General features: G+C 52.1%; 2 protein-coding genes across 4 annotated transcripts in view; both read right to left on the bottom strand.

Annotated features, from left to right (window-relative positions):
• CD81 (CD81 molecule) overlaps positions 1 to 21,245 on the bottom strand; it is a 44,727-nt gene extending 23,482 nt beyond the window's left edge. Inside the window, exons 1-3 of one of the 2 annotated variants that reach the window (XM_041128955.1) lie at positions 21,158 to 21,245; positions 18,511 to 18,674; positions 616 to 730 (exon numbers count right to left, since the gene is read on the bottom strand). In XM_041128955.1, coding sequence (XP_040984889.1) covers positions 616 to 730; positions 18,511 to 18,674; positions 21,158 to 21,167 — 289 coding nt within the window. In that variant the 5' untranslated portion in view covers positions 21,168 to 21,245. Of the gene's footprint in view, positions 1 to 615; positions 731 to 11,809; positions 11,951 to 18,510; positions 18,675 to 21,157 lie in introns of those variants that run through there. The other variant, XM_030038153.2, reaches the window with a different exon arrangement.
• Positions 20,600 to 26,258, bottom strand: part of TSPAN32 (tetraspanin 32) — a 33,902-nt gene continuing 28,243 nt past the window's right edge. For both annotated transcript variants that reach the window (XM_041128954.1, XM_030038152.2), the window contains 2 exons: positions 24,751 to 24,834; positions 20,600 to 22,528 (listed from right to left, as the gene is read on the bottom strand). In XM_041128954.1, coding sequence (XP_040984888.1) covers positions 22,433 to 22,528; positions 24,751 to 24,834 — 180 coding nt within the window. In that variant the 3' untranslated portion in view covers positions 20,600 to 22,432. The remainder of the gene's footprint in view (positions 22,529 to 24,750; positions 24,835 to 26,258) is intronic.

Raw genomic sequence — 26,258 nt, 5'->3', positions numbered from 1 at the left:
CTCCCAAGCCAGCCCCTGCCTGGCAGCCAGCCCCTCCTGCAAGCTGCTCCCCTTCATCTGCGAGGGATCATTGGAGAACAGCGCAAAAATAGGGGTTTTCACCTTCCAGCAAGCCAGCATGCTGTCAAATTAATAAAAATCACGCTAAGCTTAACCATAACACACAGAGGCTCCACCTGCCCCTCCTGGAGAACATGAGTCATGAGCTCGCCGAGCTTCACTTTCCACTGCCAGCCGCCCCGTCGGCTACTTTTACCTCTCTTTGGATAGGAAATGAGACACGCTTCCAAGAAGTCCCCCCTCTTCCCAAACGTGCTCCCGGGGAGACGGCAGCGGAGAACGGCACCGGGGAAATCCCACGATGCCGCAACGTGTCTTTTCGCGCTTTTAGCCGCCATGACTTTGGAATCTGCGCTCGGGCCATAGCCAACGTTTAATGAATGCTTTGATTGGCACGGCAGGGGATATTTTGGGGGGAATACGGGGGGGGCGTGAGGTATTTTTAGTCCGACCTTGCTGCTCACCGGAGCCTTCCGCCCTGCTTTTGGGCGCGCTGCAGTCCACCCTGGGGCACGCCGCCCACGCAGCAATGCCAGCATCCCCAGACCCACTTACCGACATAGAAGGTGTTGGGGGCCTGCTTGTCCCCCAGCTGCAGGTAGAGGATATTCGTCGTCTGCGAGTCATGCCGGAGCCACAGGGCCACTCCCAGGATGATGCCTCCGGCCAGCTGGGGAAAAAGCAGAGGGAAGCAGGCATTACCCACTGCTCCAGCTGCACCGGACCCGGAGCAGCAGTTTTCAGGCAGGAGCAGAAGGCTTGCTTCTCATTTTTCTGCAAATTCTTATCTACTCCTTCCTTACTGCTTTGCGGCCCGTACCACGTGAGCCACACGATCTTCCCTGCTTTATGAGAAGACCCCTCATTCTGGGGCTGCACAAAGCCCTTTCCAGTTCCTGCAGGTGGTTTCTTTCCTAAAAGCTATTTTATTACTCCATTAAAATGGAAGGCTCAGCCTTACGCAAGAAGCACAAGATGTGCTTTCTCGGGCTTTCAGGAGAGTTTTTCAATAGAAGTTAGGATCAGCCCCAATTACTCCCTTTTCCCAACGGGCTGTTATCACCCCATTTTGCTTCTCTGTGATGTACAAACAGGGTTTTGGGGTTTGTTTGATCTGCTGAGAACCGGGTGGGAAAGATGGGGAGACTGTGGCTCAGAAAGTGGGGGGACCATCAGTTTTTCCCTCTGCCCCCAGTCTCACATGCACATTACTTCCCACCCCGGGTCAGGCTTTCCGCCCGAGCAGACCCAGCGCTCCTCCGGCACGTACGGCTTTCCTTAATGTCCCGATGCAGGGATTAAAGCAGAGCAAAGCCTCGGTTCAGGCCGAGGCACAGCCACACCGCTCTTGGAGGCTGCCATGAAGATGCTGAACAGAGCGGAGCAGCTCCGCGACTCGATGAGGCTGGAACCGCCGCCTCACCCACACTTGTCCAGCGGACGAGCAGAGCACTCGCACACACACGTGTGCACGCAGACACGTGACGGAGCCCCCGGGCAAGGAGAAAAACACGCCGCAAACACGGGAGGGGATGTTCTGCGTGTGGAGCATCAACCCAGCTTACCACTGGAATACGTATGTCCAAATAATGGGAAGTTTTGTGACTGACTGCCTCACTGTTTTCTCTTTCAGGGAGGGGCTGGGAATGGCAGCGGAGGACGGGAGCAGATCGGGGGTACTGCAGTGGGGAAGGTGTCACTCAGAGGAACCCGAGCCAGAGCATTTCCAGCAGGACTTGCTGGGTTCTCCATGACACCCCCCCTTCCATTTAAAACCATGAAAGAGAGGGGGAAAAAATAAACACACATGTAAAAAACCCCCCCCAAAAAACCAAAAAAAAAAACCCCAAAAAACCCAAACCCCTTAAGAATTCAATATTGCTTCTATAAAAGGCTGGAAGCACCTGTTCAAATGCCAATTTAACTTTGAGTATCCTAAATCCTCAAAGCCATTCATCTTAAAGATGGGAAGATAACTACCAAAGAGTACAAAAGCGGAAACACATTTTTTTTTCAAAAGGATCCGAGTCAGGTCAGCTACAGGCATGAGCAGCACCACGAAGGTCACATAAAAAAAAAAAAAAAAAAAAGCAGCGTTTGTTCAGTAAAAGTGCAAAGTTTCCAGTTGTGCAACCGCAGCTGAGCCTCGGCGAACAGACAAGGACTGGGATCTGCGAGACAGGCTGTCGGTGGGAGTCCAGCTTTGCCCCTTGGGAGGTCAGCTGGTGATTTTCCTCCACGCCCATTTCTGCAAATCCCAGCCAAGAGACTTTTACAGGGGCGCCATAGAAGCTGGGGCAAAACCACACAATTTGGGCAAAACTCACAAGGCAAGCTGACCTTGGGGCTTTTCCACTTGCCGGAGGGAGAAAATCCCCACCAGCTCCCCGGAGAGGGAGGAAAGATTTTTACAAGCCTTTCCCCAATTTGCCACCAAAATAATCAGCTTTTAACACTTCTCCCACAGCAACCAATGCAACTTCCCTGCTGGCACAGTCCCTCACCTCTCTTATACTGGGGAGAGCCCGAGGTTCTGCAAACACTGGCTATGGACAAAACTCATGAAAGCCAGGCCGTGCTCAAATCCAGCTCCAAATATGGCAGCTCGTGGCTTCACAGAAAGTTACCCACATCCAGCCTGGCACGGCTTGTTCATTGTCTGAGGGCATAACGAAGCCCGTGTTTATCCTCTCGGGAGAAGGAGAATGTCCCTAAATTAATCAGTGCCACTCTTAAAGTAAAGGTCTCTTGGTGGCTCCCAGGGACGAAGAGATCCTGAGGAAGATTTGGGTTTCTCTGCTGGCTGGGAGAGGTGAAGAAAAGGCTGCAGCCCTTTTTGGTTTGGTTTTCCCTCTGCAACGAAACACTGCTGTGCCCCAGCACGCTGCCTTCGGCACCCAGCAGCACCCACCCCAGCAGCCCCTGCCACCCGCGGCGAGGCTGGGGTGACACCAGCACCAGGAGCAGCAGCAGCTGCTTTCCAGTCAAACCTGCCCTAAAACGCCCGACGCAGAACCGAAAGCAGGCTGCAAGCTATCCTCAAAATATTTCTTAATCTAAATTTGGGAGCGTCAGCTGAAGGGAGTCTTCCGACTCATCAAACCCACCCCGGCGGCGAGGTCTGTCTACGGCAGCCAGCTGAACCATCTCCAGATGTTCCTGGGTTCAGCCCGAATGTGCCCCAGGAACACCCCACGTCCCTCCTGCACCACTGACTCCAGCTGCTTTTTTAACAGAGCACAGAGGACCTCCAAATGAAAGTTTTAATCCAACAGCAGCTGGATATCTTAAGAGAAAGCCTCGTTCACTTACTAATGAAAACAGGGTTTAGGCTATGATAAGCAACTTTTTCCATGAAAACCATATATCCTTCCTCCACCAAGGAGCACAAAAGGTAATTAAGGCATCTTTCTTCCCAAAGGAAAAAAGACAAGATGGAGAAAACCTCATCAGCTCGCCACAGTAACCCTGCCTTCCACTGCACCTTGCTTGGGATAATCTCATTTTTAATACAACAACTTGTTCCAGATATAAGGTCAGTGTTTTCTTCCCTCCCCATCCTACAGAGCTGCTGTTTGCTGACACGAGAGCCAGAAGAGCTCCAACCACTGATGGCAGCATCACGCTGGTCTCCAGGCTGTGTATCCTCATACACTGAATATCCCTTTCCCCCCGCCAGCCCGTAGGTATCCGTGATCTCGGGCAGGTTGCCTCATTGCTCTGTGCTTGCCCGGCTAGTCAGACAGCAATGTCTCAGAGGCTGGGGCCGTCACTGGTTGCAGATATACCCCAAGTGCCCAGCACAGCTCTCCATTTAAACTTTTGGGGACTACTTTAACAAAAGCAGTAATCTAAAAGCTGCAACGTCAGCAATACCAGCACTGAATCGCTCTTAGATCTGCTTTCCACAAGCCGACCTCCCCAGCCGGCCTTTCCCCTGCCGGCATGAAGGTGCTTGCAGAGGTGGATGCCACTGAAACAAGCAACTGCTCAGTCTTGGGAGCGGCCAGATTATTTTCCAGCATTTTAAGCGCTACTAACTTTCTCGGCTACCTTTACAGCCTTGCGCTTTCCTTTACTCTGGAGTGTTTCAAGTTCTCATTCTGCTGCCTTCCCCTACCTGCACTTTTGTACGCCTTTGTTTAAATTAAAAAAAACCCAAACCAACCCACAGACATACCCCCCAAAACCCAAAAGAAAACAACCCCTCGACAAAAATAACACCTCCTCCATCTTCCCTACTCCTTCAAAAATCCACCGCAAGCCTAGAAGGGCACCCAGTCCACGGCACGGTATCCCCACGGCATCGCTGGCGCTCCCCAGGACAGGGCCAGCCCTGGAGATCGCGCCCCGAGCAGACTGCCGGCACAGCAGAGGTGGCGCGGCAGGCTCCGGCGTTTCCTCTTTACCGCTGTTTTCCAGCTTCCAGAGATTTATTACTTCTTCCACAGACAGCCAGACTTTTCCAGCTGGATCCTGCTTGCCCAAGGCTTGCTTTTTGCAGCGATGCGATTCCTGCTTGGCACGGCGGGGGGGAAACCCCCATCGGATGCTGCTTAGGGGAGGGAAAAAGCACCCCCCAGCCCCCCGAGAGGTGACGGGGTGGTACCCCACGCGATGGGGTATCACGTCTGAGCACCACGGTGGTGCCCGGTGCGCAGCCCCGGTTTGCTGCCCCATCCTCCGTGCATGTAGCGGGGCTCCCTCTTGGATTGAGCCTCACTGACTGATGCGCCATTCGCCCTAAAATTTCCCAGATCCAGCTATGGAGCAAGGGAACAAGCCTGCCTTTCACAGCTTGGCCGCTCCTCCCCTCCCTGAGAAATGCCCATGATTTAGGGGTCCAAGGAATGGCCCCATTCCCACCTTTAACGTGGGGCACCCCACATCCAAGCTGCCCCTACCTTGGCCTGCTGCTCCCCAGACGCTCGCGTACTCCAGGACGAGCATCACCCCCTGTCCCTTCCGCTGCCGCCGGCCCTTTTCCTCCTGCTCCCTTCCCTCTGCCCCTCTCCGAAACAGGTTTCCTGGCGGGGAGGAGGAGGAGGAGGAGGAGGAAGAAGCAGTCCTGGCTATAGGGCGGCTTGCCGGGCATGTCAAAGCGAAGCAGACATCCTGCAGCTCAAGCTGGCGGAGGAGGGAAGCGGAGGTGCCAGCAGTTTCCCAACACTGTATTTTTAGCAGCACCGCTTCCCGCGGCCACGGCCGGTCCTGCCGCCAGGACGCTGCTTCCCAGCCTGCGCCTCGCACGGGCTCCAGGGCCGGGAGAAGCTCCTGCCTCGCTGCAAAAACGCCGGCGGCGGAGCCCGCGCCGCGACGCCTGGGAAATACCACAGTTACTTACAAGAAGCAGGATGCTGCCAAGAAAGCTTAATGGATTTTAGCTGGTTTATGATTCAGGTAGACAGTTAGAGATTTTTTTAACAGGTTTTCACGCTGCACAGGCTTGCAGTTTCCCTCACGTTGCCTGGAAGCTGAGCCCTTCGGGGGGATGGCACCCGGACCCCACTCGGGAAGCCCGGCCGGGGCTCCCCACGGCTCCTCTCCAGCACAACCTGCAAAGCGGCCGAGACAGAGTAAGACCGAATCCCCCTCCTTTTAGGCGTGGGGAACCAGGGCACAGAAGGATCAAACAGCTTGCCAAAGGTGAAGCATCTTGCCATGGAAGAAGCCCATCGTGCAGCCTGGAATGTATTGCTAATTTGGGGTCGAATGCTTTGCTCCCAGGTCATTTGTCAGTCTCTAGGTGGAGCAGCAGATACCCTATTCTCCAGTATGCGCAGCATAAATAATGAAACATCACTCTGTCACACTGCACCCAGCATGAGTGGGGGAAAGAGTAGCTAGAGATTCGTAACTTGATGAAAATTACCTTTGGAAGGGCGATACAAGCCCTTTCAAGATGCGTACTAGGACCTAACAGGTTCTGCACTACCATCCCGAGGACCGAGGCGGGCAGGAGAGGAGCACGCGACCCTTGGCGGCAGGCACCCATGCAGAGGCAGCGCCGAGCCTGCCCGCCCCCCGCACCTCGCTTCCCGGAAAGAGGAATTTTAATTTCCTTTCTACCGCAAATAGATGCGCCCTGTGGAAGTGCTGAAAGGGCTTGGGGTGCAGCAAGGGGCTGACAGCTGAACAGCAGCCCACCAACCTGAGATCTTTGGTTTGATCCTGCGACGGTCTTCATGTTATGATGGCGGGACTTCATGCCAAAAATTCACTTAAAATTTTAAGGCAAGAAGCGCTACAGGTCACCCCCGCACTGCTTGTCGGGGTAGACTGTGGGATGGCCCGGAGCACCAACACGTCAGGACCCTCGCAAGACTTTTTGGGGGCAGCATAAGCAGGGGAAGCGACCTAAATCAGACAAACGTGGTTGCAGTTTGACGGCCAGACAACGTAAAAGCTTCTCCGCCAAGCTCGGCGCAGGCACTTTCAAACTGCAGCGAGGACTCTTCTTGGAAGGCGCAGGCGCCGTCTTCCCGCTGCCTTCTGCGGCGATCACGCTCGACAGCCGCCAAAGGTCAGGCTGCAAGTTTGCAGGCAAGGCCTGCCCAGGAGATGCAGAAAGGGCGCTCGGGAAGAGCCCCGTGCTCGACAGGCAGGAGGACGAAGGCAGCCTGCAGCCCGTGCTCCGCTCCCAGCAGCGGCTATTAATAGAGCTGCCGGCCGGGGCGAAATTCTCCGCTGGTGCCTATAGTTACCAGCCCCACAACACTGCGGGGCTTTTCAAAACAAGCTCCAGAGGAACGCTCCCGGAGGAGCGGCACGCCAGAGGCCAAACAGAGCTTGATGGATGGGAGGAGAGCGGGAATACGGCATCAAAATCCAGGAGTGGGTTCCTCCGACGGGGAGCACCGAGCCTGCAGGCTGCTCACCGCCTGCCGCAGCCTGATCCCCACTGCGGACAGAAGTATCACTATACATTGACATCTACCAGCAGGGTTTGATCGCCCTCGGCAGAGAGGAAAACAATTTCAGATACTGCTTTAAAATTAATTTGGCCCCATACATAAGCATTTAACTACAATGGTAATACAACTGCTTTCCCTTTTTAATAATACAGTGAAAGGCACTTGCACAGTACAGGATCAAAGTGTTTCTCAAGGCGTTGTACATGGGTTAATGCTCTTGCAGGAGACGAGCATTACGGTGGTTGAGAGAAGAATAACCTCAGGAAAACAGAGCAATCCCCCCTCCAGCCGCCAGCGATGCTCCCTCCTTGCGACTGCAGCTCAGCCCATTAACTGAAATCAGGTATCCCCATAGGGCAGGGCACCAGTCTCTTCAAAAGACCTGCTTAAATGACCTTCTGTATGCAGAGACTTCAGAAGAGGTTTCGTAGGTGATGGTAGGACTGCGTTCACTTGACAGAGAGCACCGAAACACATCCCAGAGAGCCATCAGCAGGAAAACTTGGGTCCAGATACTGAGCCTGCTAAGAAAACCTCTCCCTTGCCCTTCAAAGACAGCATTAAATAGCTGCAGGGTCAAACACACGTGGAAATACGCTTGCGTGTACATTGTCCCAGGATATCAAACCCAAGTCAGTAGAAGAAGATGCTGGGCCAGCATCACATCCTTGCTGCTCGCAAGGCTCTCTGCGATTCCCAGGGAGACCAATAACCAAACCAAACCCCGCGCTCCGCAGCAGAGCAGCCTGCTAGCTGCTATTGCTAGTAGTGTTTCAGCAGTGCTCAGTGCGAGCCTGCACCCAGAACAAAACGCAAGCTACTTTGTTAGTCCAGAGAGTTATTTCAAACCCGTGCTTCAGAGCCGCACGCCACATGAGCCCCCAGCTCTTCCATTCTGGGTGTAAACCTGTGAACAGCAGTACCCAGCCGCCCTCCTCGTCACATCGGGAGGGTCATGAGCCACTCGGCGGAGTTGTCGCTGTGGGACCACCGCCACAGAGAACTGCCACCTCTCGTCACCAAAGCCAAGTATCTTTGTGCATGCTTTGTGGACTCCAGGGGACAGCTGACAGATTTTCCAGTGTTGCACAAGAAAATACTTGACTCCTCCACCCCACTTCCCTTCCGATCACCACTCTTGAGACAGACTTTCACCTCCGCCTTCCCTTCGCTCTTGCCCTTCCTCCGCTTTGCACCCTAACTACACCACATCTCCTCAACACAAGCAAGGGAAAAGAGTTACGCGGTACCTGGAAAATGGCGTTAGGAGTAAGCTCTTCCTTTTAATTAGGCAACTCTCTGGTAGGGCAGTCAGCAGTGCTCTAGACCTGGAAGGCTGCCACGGGCTGTATTAGCTAATAAGCTGGGCGATCCTTCTCCAAGCAAGCCAATTTCTCCTTGGTTATGTTTAATTACATTTTAAAATAGCTCTCTGGCTTCCTTCGGCCTCTCCAGGGACTCTTTGCAGCAGTGGTCAGTTCAGCCCCATGCACTGAGCTCTGCTATCGGATTTGGATAATTCAGAACAGTCAAAGTCCGACTGTCTATTGAGACTGGGATGGAGAAGCAGCTCCACCTCGCCATGTGCCCAGCCCAGCCCCGCTCCGGGCTGCAAGGTGAGCTGGGACTGCCCGTCACACCAGCAAAACCGCCCAGGAACGGGTACTGGTGCTGTTCCCTCTCGCAGGGCAGGGAAGCAGAGCATCCCCTTGCCGCTGGCCACCCTAAGGTTTCAGGACAAGTTTGCAGCACAGCAAAGCTTTTGTCTCACCAGCCCTGTGTTCTACTAACTGGGTGAGGTTCCCAGGCGCTGCCCGTGGCCTCCTCCACTGCTTTGGTAGGTGGATGCCACTGTTAAACACACAGGGACCCTTTCTCTCCCGGGACGGGCACCCGTTTGTACGCATGGTCCGTGCAGCGGCTGCTGCTCCCTCCTCAAGAGCCACCCTGGACCAAGCACGTAACCCTGGCATCTTCTTCTCAAAAATGCATGCGCAAAGGAAAACAACCCCCCAAAAATAAAATAAAACCGAAACATCTCGGGCAGAGGGGGCTGCCAAGGCGCCCCAGGGAGCTGGCAGCCAGGCCACCTTTTCCTTTTGCTTTTCAACACAGCGGCTTTGTGAAACTCCCCCTGCACTGCCAGGGGAAGGAAGGGGGGGAAAGCCAGAGGGGTGTCAGTTTATTTACATTCCGACAGGACAGCAGGGCTACTTTAAAAAGTTATCGGAGTTTCTTTTTTATTTGTTAACACCATTAAGGCTGAGAATTGCTTCCTTTCTTCCCCTCGGATGCCGGAGCAAGCTCCCGTGCAGCACGATGTGGTGCCTGCCAAACTTTGGGCTCTGTCTCCTGCTTGTTTTCATCAACAGCGCCCGACCTTGGCCGGGCACAAGGCAAACGGTAAGCAAATGAGCACGAGAAGCCCAGCAGCCCTTGCATGCTAACCAGCTGGCAGGACCACAGGGCTGCGAATGCCCCGTCTCACACCTCCCTGGGGTCAGAGCTGGGGTCCCAACACAGCCACCCTGCAGCAAGGGTGCTCAGCAGCTTGTCCAGTCTTTAAATGCCTCCCCGTGAAAAGGAACTTCACGCTTTGGTGGCAACCAAGGCACCCCTCCCCAGCTGGGGATGCAAGGTTGGCTGCTAACCGCGTTTGCTTGGTAGTAAACCTAAAAGTCCCCTCGACTACTGGTTTAAAAAACAACACAAAAGGGCTTGAAAACTATGAAGACCTGGTGTTCAACCACCCTTCAGCTGGCCAGCCTCACAGAAAGCATCATTAATTCTAACGAAGCCCTGTCTCCCCATCTGCACAGGAGGTGGTTCTAGGGCAAGCCCAGCGCTGGGAGGTGTTTTGGGGAGCCGGTGGGTCCCAGCTCACAAGCACCCCTCCTTGGGAGGGGCTGGAGCATCTCCCCCCTCAATGCTCACGGGGAGCGGGCATCAGGCTCCCTCCGAGACATAGGGCAAGGCACCAGAAGTCCTAACAGGGAAATTAAACGGCTCGGCTATTCCTCTGGGAAGCAAAATTCCCGTTTATAAAAGATAAGCTGTTTTGCAAATGCAGATCGGGGTGAGCGAGCGAGCCTGCTCAGAAGCGGCGGCTGTGCAGAGCCCCCGGCATCCTTCCTGCCGCCCAGGAGACCCTTCCTCCCTCGCATCCACACCCGGCGGCTTCAGCGACAAGAATGGCAGGAAATTGGGACCAGAAGGGAAGAAAAAGCCCCGGGAGAAGCGTGATAACTCGGAAGGAACAACGCTTCAGAGAAAAGCCTACCCGCCTCTGTCCCGCCTTTTTAAGGGTGGAGGAAGAGGTTAAAAAACCCAAACCCCAGGACTGTCCCGCATTCATCTTGCAGCTGGCAGCGCATCAGGTATCAATTAACACCGCTGTCGTCAGAGCTCGTCATCTCTCCCTTGGTCAGTGTTATACCCAGAAACAAGGGGAAGAGGCCTGAAATCAGGCCGGATTTGACAGCGCTCGCTCCCACGCAACGGTTAAGCCCTACACCTCCCAGAAGTGGGGACCCCCCCCCAAGACCTTCACCGTGCACCCCCGGGGAGAAGGCAGCAGGCTCCAGCCAGGCAGAGCAGCTCCCGGTGCCGCGGCAGGGTTTGCTCTGGAAGGCATTGCTCCCCTCCCCACCTCTCCAGCTCTCCTCGCTGCGTTCGCTGCTGCAAGAAAACGTTAAGAAAACCCCCAAATTCCCCAAAGACAGAGCAGGGTGTCAGACAAGGGACGCATCCTGACCACACAGCCAACGCTCAGCAAGCGGTGCCTTGCCTCCGCGGGGTGGGGCTGGGCTTGCTTGCAAGAAAAACAGCATTTTGGGGAATGGAAAATAGCCTATTTAAAAAAATAAAGCAGCCTGCTCGGGCACATTTCATTGCTCCCAGGCGCAGGAGCAGGGAGAGAGTGTTTCTTGCCATGCCAGCCCCTCGCTGCCGGAGGGTTTTTCTAACCAGGACAAACCTGGTTTGCAGGGAAACTGGGATATGCCGCTTTTTGCTAAATTAGCCGCACGTCTGGATGGATTATTTCACGAGAAACTTTCTCAGGAAAGGCAACCTCTCCAGCCTGGGTAAAATCTGCATCCTAAAATAACTTCCTCGGCAGCGGAGACAGCGGTCCCCAGCTCGGGCACGACCCAAACGCGGGCGTCGAGGCCGGCTCCCGACGCGACGCCAGGGCCGTCGAGCCCCAGCCGCTCCCTGCCAGCTCTTGGGGTGGGGAGAGCAAATCCAGCCTCGATCACCCATATTTTTTGGAACACCCTCTCCTCTCCGGCTCCTCTGCAGCAGATGGCTGGGCCAGCACCTCTTCTCCCTCCGCCCGGCAGCATCCCTCCCTCCCCGGCTGGCTGCGGAACGCCGCTTTGCCCAGGGCAGACCCGCAGCAACAGGGGGTTCGGGGGCAGCACCCCTCGGAGGGGACACCGACCCGCTGCGGCCCCCCGCCCCACCCCAGCTCTGTCCCCCCCGCCCGGGAGCAAGGCACCCCCCGCGCTTCTGCTCGGAAAGGGTGCATATCAGCATCTTTCTCTCTCCAGATCTCTATAAAATACAGATATATAAATAGATATACGTGTGCAAATAAATAAATATATACACGCACGCATAAAAAAAGCGCAAAGGACAAGCAGCGCGCCCCCCCCTTGAAAAAAGCAACCCCTAAGGCATATCCCAGGCAGCGAGTCTTAACGCGGGGGGGGCAGGGGGAAGGGACGGGAAAGAGGTTAAAACCAGGCGCAGGCTGACGAGCCATATTGGAGCCCCGTTATTTAAAGGGCAGGGGTGGCCCAGTCCCAGCCCCCCCGCTGCCCGGGGCTCACCCAGAAGATGAAGTTGAAGACGAAGAGGAGGTATTTGATGCACTTGGTGCAGCCTTCCACCCCCATGGCGGCGGGCGGCAGTGCCGGCGGCTCCCTGCCCTGATCTCTGCTGCCGGGCTGGGGCGGCGGGGGCGGCGCGGGCGGAGATAACACCCCCCCGCCCCGCCCCGCCCACCGCCCCGCACGCCCCGCCCCCGGACACGCCCCCGCCCCCGGACACGCCCCCCCGCCCGCTCCGGGAATGGGGGGTCGGCACACACCGCCCCCCCTTCCCGAAACCTGGGGCCGTCTGCTTCCCCCCCCCTTTTTTTCCCTTTTCTTCCCCCCTTTATTCCCTTTTCCTTTTATGCTTTTTCTTTTTCCCTTTCCCCCTTTTTCCTTTTTCCTTTTTCTAGTATCTTCCCCCTTTTTTCTTTTTTCTTTCCCCTTTTTTCCTTTTTTCTATTATCTTCCCCCTTTTTTCTTTTTTCCTTTTTCCTTTTTTATGCGTTTGCCTGTTTGTTTGTTTGTTTTCCCCTTTTTCTCCTCTTTTTCCCACCTACCAGGGGCAGGTCACAGGAAAGAGTTTTCTACCTGCAAGTGGCAGCTGCAGGGGCAGGTGTTGGGGGGCCGTAGCACCACCACCTCCTAAACCTGACCACCATCCCTTAAACCTCACCGTCGTCCCCTAAACCTCACCAGGCAGCCCGGGGTGCAGGGGGAAACCGCTGTGAAGGGGTGCAGGATGCAACAGGATTTGTATTTCTAATACAGAAGTTTTAGGGTGCATCCATGAGGGAGCCCCCCACACACACAAAAAAAAAAGAAAAAAGGATTTTTACATTAAAACTCGCAGTTTGAAATTCAGAGAAGCATTTCCTCATTCATTTCCCCCTCCTATTGTATCCTAAGCTCTGATCTGCCAGACACTTTGCTTAAGCTTTATTACTGCAAGCAATTGCATCAAGTTCAGTAGAACCACTCACAATGTTTTCCCTTGGTTATTGGGTTGCGTGAGCATCAGGGGAGGCTTCAGGGCTGCCCACTGAAGAGATTTGGGTCACACATGTCAACAGTTCAAGTAAGCCTCACATCATGGCTTAGAAATTTTGGTGAAATTTTAGTTAAAAAACCCCAAAGCTGTGCAAGAGAAGCACAATGAAATTTCCCAATCTTTTGGCCGAAACCCACTTTGGCCCACTTGCTCATCCCTAGAAATATAAATTGCTCTCAGCCCACATTATGCTTCCAGCAAGCTCATTCACTTCTAGGGGCAGGATAGTAAGTCACATAATCAGAGCATAAGAGGACTTCTGGTAAAGGCAGCAGCCAGCAGCTCTAGCAAAGGTCGGGACCTTACCATGCTAAATATGAACTCGGTGCCCGCCTGCAGCCGTCGTACATGGAAACCTGCCCTCTTTCTGCCCAGGCGCCTTCCTCTAGCGAAAGCATTTCAGGGAGCAGCTTCCGAGCCAAACACTTTCACACTCGATGGCATCTTCCCTGCCACACATCCCGTAAGCAGGAATGTGCTGTTAGCTAAGCACACATTTCCTACATGTGTATGCTGAAAATGAGTCAACTTGTTCCAAAATCATCCCATTGCCCTCGGGGATGAGTTGGTCCAGGGCTTGGTCGTGTTCATCAAACCCTTCTTTGCCCCTCAGCAACAGCCCACGGCTCTCCGCAGTGGCGGGGACCGGGGATGAATAGAAGTTGGCCCCGTTCCCCAATTACTTATGCTGAGTACGTCCCCGATTGCGGGCTTGCCATGGATGCATAAACCCTTTGTCTCTAAGCCACATTCACTCATCCAGCCTTACCAATGAAGCCGGAGGTTCACGAGGCTATTTATGCATGTAACTGCTATCCCAAATTGTCAGTATGACCCATCTCGTCACTGCAACAGCTGTAATCCTGGGTGGCTCCTGCTCATCAATTCAAAGGATAACGGCAGGATCCCGAAGCTGCTCACTTGCTACACCATAGCATCCTCACAACATCTTTTTTTTTCTGCACCTTCATCCTTTCCAGCTATAAATATTAAAATAAAAATATAGCCACCCCACCTCCCCACTCCCCTGAAACAAACGGAGAGGTTGAAGACAGGAGGCTGCATGAACCAAGGAGCCTCTCATGCACTTAGGTGGCTGTTCCCAGAAAAACTCTCGGAGGCGCTTGGAGAGTCTGTGTGACGGAGAGGAAGGAAGGAACCAGCTGCAAACTGATAAGGCCTTCAGCCGCAGCAGCCCCACCAGCTATGAAGGAAAATGACTCTCAAATCAACTTTTGTGCACTGGAGAGCGGGCAACCCCAGCTGCAATCACTGCCACAAAGTTGACATTGAAACTGCTTCTAGGGAGCTTGGGATTGCGCTTTTTTTTTTGTCACTGTTGCTTTTCTTTTCTTGTTTTCTGCCTTTTTTTTTCTTTTAAGTTGGGAAGCGAAGGAAAACAGAAAACGAGAAATAAACCTTTTCATACCCTCCAAAAATTGTATTAGCAAACTGTTTGGTTTGGAGCTAACACAGTCCCGTTTCTGGGACCTTCCTTCAGGTTGAGTTGGAGCATGTGCTGCCCAGGGCTCAGGTACAGATGTGGCTCTGGCAGAGGGAGCAGGGGCACAGCCCCACCATCTCCTACATCAAGAAGCTTCCAGTTACAGGCTAAAGCCTACTGGGTCTAAACCGGGTTCACCCATCCGGCTGTACCAACTAAGTTCTCTCCAAAACTTGGAAGTGGAAAAGGATTTCAAGCATTGTCCAAATACATTTGGTTGGTTGGGGTTTTTTTAAGCAGGTCAGCTAGGTATGTTTGAAAACCTTGAGCTTAAGATACAGGAAATAAAAAATCACCACCGTGACACAGTGTCATGATAACAGATACTGTTTCCCCAGATTATGTATGATTTCAGATGTTGTATATTCATCTGTCGTGCCGTACTACTTGCTGTACAGTCCATAAAGTACCAGAACTGCATTTCAAAGACTCTCAGCAGCTTTATCAGCTCTTTATAAAATGCTGCTGTATAAATAAGTAAAGCTAATTTGCACAAATTCAGTTCATGTATTGGTGTCACATGCCGGTATCGAGTGTAAGTGCAATGAATAGGGCTGATGACTTCCCTCTTTAGGAGGATGGGCTCAGTTCGAGTGCTCAGTAGTGCGCCACGCTGATGCATAGTCATTTACATAGCAGCCAGCTGCAGGCAGGTCTGCGAAGAAGCTACCTACCTCCCAAGCCTTGCATCACTGAAAGAGAAAGTAAACTCAAAAAAAGTAAAAAAAAAAAACAAACCAGCCCCAAAATGCCAAATAAGAAAACCAAACCTGCGCCCGAGCTTGAATTTGCTTTTGCAATTGGCTTTGCAGGAGGGGTGAAGCAGCAGAGAGTGGAGGCGCTTGCAGTAGTTTTCCTCTGTCTGCCGAGCTTGGGTCGTTGGGGTGGTTTTTGTCAACCTGTTTATAAAAGTCAGTGTCATGCTTGTGGGTTTTGCCATAGCTGACATACATGGGTGTGACTCACCAGGGACCGTTAGAGCAGATGCGGCTTGAGTTGCCTCCCAGCCCTGGGTTTAGCAGGCAGCGCCCTACCAGCCTCGATGAACCAGGCCCCGGGACTTGGAGCCTGCTTCTCCCAGGGAGATGCCCACCAGCCTTCCAGCAGCTCCACCTCAAAACCCCCTTGTGTTTTATAAAAACCAGTGGAGGGGAATGAGAGAAGAGGACAGACTCGTGTTCTCCCCACCTCGTATGCATGCTTGGAGAGCTGGCGACCAGGGTGTGAAACGATTAGCATCAAGGCAGGCTCTAAACACCTAAAACCCAGGGTCTCCAGGAGATTTGGGAGAGCAGATGGGAGTCCCTCATCTGCTGGGGACTGCGGGATGGCCACCAATGTGATACTCTAGCCGCATGGCTTAGGCTTGCATGGCAGTCCCCCTGTCCTCCTCACAGCCAGCGCAAAAATGATGGACAAACTGTGGGAATAAAATGCACGTCATTTTGCGGGTGCGGTTCTAGTTAGCTTTTAATCACCTCATCTTATTTTCTGTGGAGAATATGACAGAAATAGCCTGGATTTCTAATTTACCTGTGGAAGTAAAAAAAAAAAAAAACAAAACCACAACAGCAGCATCACCAAAAATCTTTAAATAGGACATTTTGGAGATGCATGAAAAGAAGCCCAGAAATTCATGGTACAGGAGGCTAGTAGTCCCAGAGTGCATAAGAATAACTTCCGAGGCAGCCAACACCACTCAATACTGTTTTCCAAGGCAGGGACCTGAGCAAGGACAAGCTGTAGGGCATGGACTGGCCTAGGGCAGCGGGAAGGAGGAGCTCCATCGCCTGGGAAGAGGCCCCACTTGCAACCCTGGGGAGCCAGCCAACGCCTTCATTCTGCGCAGAAAAAATAATATTAAGAATCTCATCCACGTCTCTAAGGGGACATCTCCAGAACATCTTTTCTGTGCCCCAGCAGGAGTGGCTGGCGCCTGCTCATCTGAAAAATCCCCGTGCCTGGCTCTGCAAATTCAGCCGAAACACCGTGATAGCCCGGGGGTCACGTTCGCCTCACAGCCTTCGGCGGGGTGGGGGGGAGGATGTGGCAAGCAGAGACCTGTAGCTGCGCCTGAAGTTTCTGGTTCTAATAAACTCAACAAATGGTTCCCGTCTGCGTGGTCTGTCTCTCTGCCATCTTTAAATATTTATGTCAACGTATCTATGGTGATGGGTCAGGTTATATAAAGAGGAGGAGGAAGGGGGGGCAGTGGGGAAGGACAGCATTGGCTCCTACCGCAGCTACGGCAGAGGGAGAGCAAACCCGAGCGGGTTTCCCCATCCAGCCCAGACGCTCCCTCTTCTCAGCTCTTGAGCCCGGAAAGCGAACATTCATTTTTCCCAGGGCATCAGAGAGGGCTGAGCCACAGCTGAGCTTAGCTGCGCTTTGTGAGATGCCATGTGGGAGAGCGAGAGCCCGGCCCATCGATGCAGAGAGCTTCTATTGTGTTATCAATATATAATTCATTAGTAGGTGAATAAAGACTAGAATAGCTTATTGCTGATGTAACGGGGCTGAAAAGAAAGCGAGCACGTCCGTGAGCAAGCTGGTGCACACTGCGGGGGAAGGGGGGGGTTAAACAATAGCATTTAGTGCTGCTGAAGGGAGAGGGGTTGGATTTTGCCTTGGGATAACATAAACAACCCCGCTAGCCGCCTGCCAGTGACTCCAGGGAGAATGACGCAGGGATATGCATCTTCCTGGCAAAAACCCTGGGAAGGACCTTTCCTTTTCGCTTGCTGGAGTCTAAAGGAACAGGATCTGGTAGCCAGGAGGGTGTTTGCTGTGGGTGGGCACCTCCGGGCTTGGCTGAAAGTATTTGTCCCAAGATGTGCCTATTCCTCGCAAGCTGAGCGACTGCCCTGTATCTCTTCCAGATAAAGAGATAGGCTTTTTTCCCTCGCGACCATCCTGGCGGGGGTAGATATGCAGATTGCCTCCAGGCATTAATCTGTTTGACGGACCCCCAAAACGCCGGGTGACTAAAGACAGCACTGGATTTGTGCTGGGCGGGTGAGGGCTGGCACGGCGGGCAGCGGAGCAGCCTCACCGGCAGGCCTGCAACCGGTCATGGGTTTGGTAGCTTCAAGACACCGCATGTTTTTCCAAAACAGCCTCCAAGGCTGCTCCGGGGCTCCCCCTCCTCGCTCCTGTGCTCTCGCCCACCCTCCCACCCGGTCCTACGTCTCCCAGTGGCCAGGGTTGATGCTCGCTGCCAGTTGCTCAGCCTCCCAGAAGAGGAACTACACAGTCAAGAAAAAAATCCCTTCTCAGCCCAATACAGCACCGTACTAAAAGAGGGAACTGCAACGACACTTCATGTGAAAGTTGCCAGGCGTGCGTGATCCGACCATGTATTCAAAGCAGCTTCTGACTTTACTCGCCTTCAGCTGTGCTGGCCCAGATCTCCTGTGTGCAGCATCTACCACCACCGGCTGCATTGCTAAAGGATAATTATAGCCAGCTGCTTTTTCAAACACATTGCTTCTGCACCTGGTTAGAAAAAAAATGCCTATCAACTATTTCTTAAAAAAATATCTCCTGCGTCTGCAGCGCAGAAATGCAGCTTTACCTTGGCAGGAGATGGCTTCCTTACCACCCCAGCACTGCAAAGGTCCATGCAAATTTGCCACCTTAAAAGGCTTCGGAAGGACTCGCTCGGCAATATCTCCTTTAGGAGCTTGCTGCAGACATGAATCAGAGTTGCACAGCGAAGGGGCTGTTGCATGAGGAAGTTATATTTTGGCGGCAGTGGGAACTGGCAGACACACAGTCAATAGGGCAGGAACTAGCAAAAACATTTTGGAGCCAAGCCAGCCCACCACAAGGCTGAAAGATTCCCACTCTCCTCACCACCGAATCCCTCTAGAGAGTCAGTAAATTGCTTAACCTGTGCTTTTCACAAGTGCTCTGAGCTCCTCAGGTTTTTTCCAGGTACTGAAAAACCTGATTTGCAGAAGCCCTGAGCGTTCTCAGCTGCTGTGCAAAGCTGCGCCCCGCTCACCTCCAGTTCTGGAGGACAAGTACATTGAAAAAGCAGCACCTGCTGCCCTCGGAGCAGGCGCTGGGAGAGCTCCCCTGGCTCGTAAGCAAGCTGTGGTCAGGCCACCCATGAGCACGCAGTGAGCCCCACGTAAAGCCTCAGGGGAAATTAATGCTTACGCTGGCAGAGCAGGACCTGAGCGGTGTGTGGGCAACGAAGGATAGAGCGCGGCACAGAAGGCTTCTTGCCGCTGCCGTGGCTGATGCTCCCCAGCCCCACAGGTATTCACCTGGCCTTAGGTTGCTCCCTCTTTCTGCATCCTCAGATAGAGCTGGGGGTTTGTCTAAAATAAAAGGAAAAACGTAATGCGTGAGCACAAACTAACGCATACCCATAGAGAGGCCAAACTGCAATTGCCCAGGTGACCTTAGCAGAACTAATTGATAATTGCTGGAGCTTAACTGACAATTAATTGGAGCCAATTCACAATGAAATATTTAACTTTGCCGCTTTGGTCTCGCTTTAATTTTTTTTGTGCTCTTGCCTATGCCTACATTAATAGGGAATTCTTTCCTACCAGAGTTTGAGTGTTGACAAGCTTATAACTGCCCGCTTCCTCTTGTGCAAGCCCTGGGGAGGCTCAGCGGGTCTGCAGGTGTTTCCTAGCCTGGCTGCTGGCTCTGCATCCCCACTGCTCAGCTCCATGCTCTTACCCTGACAAAATCTCTCTCTTACTCTTCTCAACACCAAGTAAATCTCAACAGTGCTTACAAATAGTTTCCCCGGGTTTTGCTCTGGTTGCACAAGAGCTGTAATTTGCCCACAGTGAGCAGCAAATTAGGGACTGGTAAGTGCAAGCACATTGACTGCAGGTCAGGGGTTTTTTGTTGGCGCAGGTGTAAAAAGAACCTGCTTGACACCTGCCCGCCTCGCAGCTTCCATCCAGCCATCCCTGGGTGCTGCCATTTCTATGACTGCGAATGAAATGGTAACACTGTACTTTCTGCAACAGGTTTCTAAAAACCGAGAAGTCGGAGGTATTGCTTTCCTGCTCCTGAAAACGAGAGCGGGCTGCCATCGCAGGGCGGCGGGAGCCCCTGCTGTGACACACAGCACGGGTCTGGCCAGGCACTGCTCTGCCACCCGCTCATTAAAGGTGCTGCTCCTTGGAGGGGAACTCCAGCAGCAGGTGAAATGGGAATAAAGATCATGAGATGGCCAGCGTGTACATACAGAACAAGGTTTGCGGTTTTTTTTTTTTTAATTACAGTTTGTTGGAGTATTTCGTACCAAAATAATTAGCTAAACCCCATGGTTGGCTGTCAGAGGAAGAAAGGGAACTTCCAGCTCCCTGGGACAAGAAATTGCACGCTTCTAGTCTCCTGCTTCTTGGGAAGAAGAAACGACGACTCTCCGGCTGCATTATCCCCTTGTGAGATGCTTTGGTGCAGGTCATGTTCTCATCCCGGCCGCAAGCAGCAGAAATCCTTGCAGAGGTGTGAAAAGAGCAGCTACGCGCATGCACACCTATATGGCCAGGGCTGGAAAGGTCCCTGCTACTTCTGAGGGAGTTTCAGTGATCACACGTGATTCAAGGGAAATGAGAGCTGGGGGAGGGCGATACGATAGCCTTTCAGGTTTCTTTATCATATATATGCTACTCCTGTCCGTAATCATCCCTTTACATTAAAAATTGACCTGGGAAAGAGGAGTACCTAAAGCTTTAGCAGTGCTGGTGGTGAAGTTTCAACAGCGATCTTTTCTACTAGTCAATGAGGCTATAGCAGGTAACCCACACTGATAACATAGACTCCACTGATTTGCTTGATCTCCGATGGTTTTTGATATGGCAGAACATCATCCCACCAACACAGAGCAGTGGGCAAGACCTGACTACCTAGTGTTTAAAAAAGTGAAACCATAGAGATTTCTTTCATATAAACGCTCTGGTCTTTATTGCTTAAATGCGTCCTTAAGCTTTTTTTCCTGCCCCTGCTTGCATTACTCCTCACGAGGTACCTGCGTGCTGCCCCAGCAGCTGGCTGAGGGTAGGATGAGGCTGATGAGAGTCTCCTTTTCCTCCAAAGGACCAAAGCCATTCTCTCCCTCTTGGGTGCCAAGGCACGCTGCTGGGACAGGCAAGCGCCAGCTGCCCGGAGAATATCTCTTCCCAGCACTGAAAGAATTACTGAGGGCTATCCATGACGCAAACCCCTGAGCAATGCAGGCAGCCTCATGTACGGCAGAAAAAGAGAAGGAATGATGGCCTTTTGCAAGAAATTCATCTTTATTGAAGAAACCATGAGTCACATGAGCTGCCAGCTGGCCTGAGGAATAACAATAGCAGTGGCCTGGACAATGGCAGCTGGAGCTTACAAGGGAGATTGTCTCTCTCCAGAGAGCAATACACTTCACAGTACATACATACATATAAGTGAATCTTTCCCCACTGCTAGGAAGTGGGTATATTGGCAAGTGTGTATCGCCACTAAATCACTGCTAGACCGAGGCGTGTTGGTGACTGCCCGGAGGGAGCTTGAGTAATACTCTGGAGCAATTTGAACTTGATCCTGCTTCCAGTGAAGTCAATGGTGAAGCTCCGCTGGTTCCAAGGGAGCGGGATGAGGAGCAATAGCCCTTTCCCCATCCCCCAACACAGTTCTTTCCAATGCAAGATATTTGCAGCCATGTTGAAATGCCAACCAGGTGCTGTAGGCTGTACTGCTGTTCTTGTACGTGTGGCAGCCCCTGCCTGAGGGCCAGGACCTGTCCCGAACATCAGCACGGGGCTTTCCACATTTACCTCAATGAACAATTGCTACTTACTGTTTTTCATGGCTAAAAGCCACAACGAAGGAGAGGGCTGAAAGCTGTTGTTGGTTCAACAGGCATTTCACATAGCCTTATAGTTTACAGCAGGTTTTCCAGCAGGTGCTAAATCTGTTGCAATGATGGGTTTCAGCTCAGAAGCGGCTCTGCCTCCTTGCAATGAGGGCAAAGCACGGCAGGGAGCCGTCGTTTGAGCTAGACTGAGAGCCGAGTTCTTCAGTTGATTGAGGCTTTTAAAATTTCTGTTTATTATTGATAAGGTGATGTAAAGAGACGTGGAGCTGGACATTGTATTGTTTGACCTGGCTGGAAATCAGTGCTATTCTCCTATAGATTCAAACTTCAGTCCTGCGTGTATGTGTAATATCAAAGTCCTTTTGTATTGCACAGCAGCGCGGTGGGTTAGCGAAGCTAGATAAACACAGAACTAAGGCTGGAAGTTGAACAAGCCCCTGTGAAATCTGTGTGGCATCAAGCTCTAGGAGGTTGACTAAATCCTAAGAATTAAAAAATAATGGTGTATTGCATTAGCAGGGAGGAATAACAGCGAGATATGTCCTTATGCTGGTCATTTGTTTCAAAGCTCACACACTGCTTTCTGGGTTTTTTTTCCCCAATCTCTACCAAATGCTCTGGCAGTTTTTGAAAACAGAGAAAAAACAGTGAACGGTCATTGGATGCCTACATACTCGAGCATGATCAGAAATGTGCCCAAAGTCACTCATTACGAGTGTCCAGGCTAGGAGAGCACATTTCCTATCAGCAATGACACGCTTCGCATCCATGTATTTGCCAATTGCACAAGAACGGTCCTGGGCTATGATCCAAAGCCATCTTCCTAGAAACGTTGCGTCTCTGGGGGTCACAGGGAACAGCTCAGGTGACAGCGCAATAGAAGTTTGGTTTAATGCTGTAGTTTTTGCTGGGCTTTTCTCTCCGTTTTTGTCCTAAGGGACTGTTTGTGTCCTGCTTGTGGAGCTACAGCCCGTACGTCCCCCGGCAAGGCGATCTGCATCTCCGAGCCCAGGTGCATGTCTCGGCCCTTGTCTGGTTTTGGTGAAGGTGTGGGACTGCTCCTCCGCAGAGCATCGTCTGCTCCGACCAGCTCGGAAATGCACGAAATCTCATAGTGCAGGAAGGGGAAGCGTGTGACACGTGTCCCACCACCTGCCCCCACGCAACGCCTTCCTGGGGGATTTTGTGGGGGACTTCAGACATCTTCCAGCGCCAAGAGCTGGCTCTACCTGGTAAGGATGCCCAGCTGGCGGGTTTCTACCTTTCTCGCAGGACGTATCTGCCTTTCCGGTCCAGGTTGCTGCTGAAGTGGATGGAGAACCAGAGGAACGAAGTCAGGATCATCCCGTAAACCTAAAAGGAAATAAATGAGACAGACAAACAATTAAATGCTGAACTGATTATGATGCTCCGTCTGTGCAAATAAGCAATCATAAATGTTGCCTGTTAGTCCACTTGGCACTTCTGAATTATCTGAATATCAGGATGTCACATTTTTCTTAAGAGAGCTGTTTTTCAGTAAAATGGTGAACACCAATTCCAACATGGGAGAGAAAAAAACCCCAACACATGGTTAAAGCATCTGATTGGAATTAACAGAGTGCGGCTCAAACCCAGTCCTAAAAATATCAAGAAATGAGATGAAACCAGGAAATTCAGATTTCAAATTCCTGCCACGAAACATTCCTCTATGCAAACAAACATAGCTCTCTCATAATAGCTTTTTGTACAAATAACATAGGGAGAAAAAACCCAATCCTCATGTATTGTTTGGAGTAAAAAACCCAACAAAACAAAAAACCCTGACAAAACCCAAACCCCACCCCATGCACATGAATGGTTGTGAATGCAGAGAACCATATACTTCCTCTGTATTGTGATATTCTGCCTGGTATATCCCACATCAGGATTTACACAGCCGACATATCAAAGGTAAGGCTGCTGTGGGAAGGATAACGAGGGCTGCAACAACGTGCTTTTTCCTAAAAGTCCGCCTTAACGCACAAGGGCCTTTTTTATCTGGGGACATGTGTGCATTGTTGGCCGAGGGACGGTGACATCAGAGCAGCTATAGCCCTCATCATGCGCTTCCTTTGCATCCTGCCACCACAATAGTGAACCGTGCAGTGAGATTTCCTCTCGCGCACGCTTCAAAGACAGCTGCCTTATCTGGCCATAGCATCAAGCTGTGAAAAAAGATACATAAGATAAAAACGCTCCCGCTTTTGTCTGAATATAGCTGCAGTGAAATTCCTCCTATACCTGAGAAAAATTAGAAAGCGACACCAAATATTCACACGTGACTTTGCATTTATAGCCCCATAGCAATGCCTGATGGTTTTCCTAATTTACTACTAGCAGTATAAAATACAAAAGGGTTTGTTCCCCTGGGTTTTGTTTAGATGGAGAAGAGTCTTCTAACCCATAATTGTGCCAAGGCGGACACAAGTAGTAAAACAATCTCCAAACAGACATTCAGTCAGGAAAAGTCACCCCAGCTGGGGCACAGCATGGAGACATGAGAGCAGACCAAACATCCCTTCGTGGTGAAGAAACGTCTCCTGGGGTTTTCTGGTGTGCTTCACCACACGTGCAGGGCCCTCGTGTAGAGGTAATTACAGTGATAGACCTCTGGCAAGCAGTGGGTGGGCATACGAGCAGACTTGTTTTAATCAGCGGTGCTCTCCAGCTCCAAAGGGACCGTCCCCACACAGCCACCGAGCCCCTTCACCGCTGACGGACACGCTCCTCTCGCAGCATTTCATATTTTCTTTCGTCCTCCCCCAAATAAGACTCACAAATTTAGGACGGACCCTTTCTACCCAAGCCATCCTCCAAAGATGATCCTACCCCTCCTCTGCAAGATCCTCCTTCAGAGACAGCGCCCGAGAGCCCAGGCAACACGCTCTGCTCCTCTCCTTTGCAGCCTGCTCCTTACGAGCCTGTGCTTCACCCACCCACGGCCCGAGATGCACCTTACCGCATTCGTTAGTGGTCGTTAATAGGATGAGACCTTCCCTTCCCGCACAGCTCTCCAGCCAGCTTTCAAGACCTTCCAGCTCCAGCCGCACAAAGCGACTTCCCAAGCTGAGCTGGGAGGCAGCCAGCGCGCGCTGGGCAAGGAGAGGCAGCAAGTTTCCTAAAACATGGAGCTGTTACTGCACCTCCTTTTCCACAATGGCTGCCGGCTTCCCACCTCATCCGCAAGCCCTGTGCCAGGTGACGTGGCCTCTTGCTTGCAGGAGAAGATGCACAGGCGAGCCTGGGCAGATGAAATGCAAACGCTCTGCAGCCCGCTCGCGGTGCTCCCCGCTCCCAGCTGCCGTGCCTAGTTTGGGCAGAAAAACCGTGCAGCGAGCCTATTTCTGCAGGAAGAGCCCTCTGGCTGTCAGCCTGGCCAAGACAGGTCCTGGCCCTTTCTTAATTTCCACGGTGGAGTCTACCACCGCTTGTTTCTCTGCTGCCAGTCTCCAAAATCATCCGAAATCCTAGATTCTGGGGACTAATTTAGGATACATCTCCCCCGCTGGAGCCTGCCTCTTGGGGCCAAAATGCAAAGGAACAGGCATAGCTACCATGAAGCCGATGGTGACACCCAGGAGCGTGGAGACGAAGTCCATGTGCTTCTTCAGGAAGTCGTGGATCTCTCGCAGGCAGTCCTGGGAGGAGACAGACACCCCTTGCAGCATGGCAGCAGCTTGGGGGGGGCTTTGTCCCCCCAACAGTGCTGCCACGACCCCAAATAGAAATGGAGGCAAGGGGGGCACACAGCATTGCATGGCTGGGCTGCTCCGTGGGCAGCTCTCCTTTTTTTCTGCTGCTTGCTGCAACTTGGGAAGACAAACATCTGCAGTATTTTCAATTACTACGATACGCCTACGATTTTCTTGGTATGATGCGTTTCGGACTGTGGGGGATGTGTGCGTGCACAGGTAAGTGTGGTCATGCAAAAGCTTTTTTCTTTCCACCCACTGGAAAATGGAAAGAGGGAAATGAAAAGATGGAAAAGCAGAGCACACCATAATGCTAAATACGTTCCCCAAAGATACTAATGAACAGCTTTATTTCACAAGGTGTCACAAGCATTAATATACATTAGCCTTAAGCATGCCAGCGGCCCCATGGAAATCCAGGCGTTAGCCAAGAGAGCCATTTAAAAAAATGCAAGAGCATGCCCTTGATGAAGTGATTTGCAGAGCGAGGTAACAGCGCTCAAAGCCAGGAGTGAATGTAGTGCAGCTACCAAAATTTGCAGTTCCCCAGGTTGCAAAATGCATCCTCCCACCCACCCGCCCCAGCTCGCAACCAGAGGAAACACAAACCATGAGCTGGGGGCGGAACAGAGTCATCCATACGGTGCCTGGTTTTGCTCTGCTCTCCCTTCCCGCTCTTTGAGCCGAGTTCAACCCTGCTTCGAGATGTGACATTCCCAGAGGCAGTGCTTTGAAACGCTGCCCCGCGGGCTGACGCACCCCCGCGCATCACAGTGTCCCGTTAGACACTGTGTAAGCTTGACATCTTCGCTTAACAACAATGTTTTTGTATAGCTGTAGCAACACAGTTTTGTTTTTTTCTAAGGACAACATACATATTGATGCTGGTGGCTTTAGCCACTTCAGCTGATTTGGCTGCTCCAGTGGAAGAAAAATAATCATACAATAGATTTGCTCAGAGAGTATGAAGTCTATGTTGCAGCTTCAGCGCAGAGGCAATCTAATACTGGCGGCTTCTCCATCAACCTCTCTGAGATACTGCAGAAAGGAGGAATGAAGTGTATTTGATGAAGCTACTGCTGGGTATCATCATCCTGCTTCATGAATTTCTCATTTTAATACCCATTTAATGCCCTGGGAAAAATGAATTACAGCAAATTCCATATTTGCTGTTAGTGGGAGACTTCTTAAGCCTCAGAAACTAGTGTCACGTGGAAAAGCCCAACGTTTTTTTTGAGCTCCGACATGCCTGTGATATCTCACACTCTCTGCACGTGCAGGAGATGAGGAGGAAGCTGGAGGGAAATGACAGGCTGCAGACGCAAGCATTTTGAAGGCTTTCTAGAGCTGCAAAGGGAACCGCATCTGCA

The sequence above is a fragment of the Aquila chrysaetos genome, chromosome 16 (genome assembly GCF_900496995.4).
Source record: "Aquila chrysaetos chrysaetos chromosome 16, bAquChr1.4, whole genome shotgun sequence".
NCBI classification, from domain to species: domain Eukaryota; kingdom Metazoa; phylum Chordata; class Aves; order Accipitriformes; family Accipitridae; genus Aquila; species Aquila chrysaetos.
Note: the sequence above shows the minus strand (reverse complement) of the source record. Positions and strands in the feature narration are given on the sequence as shown.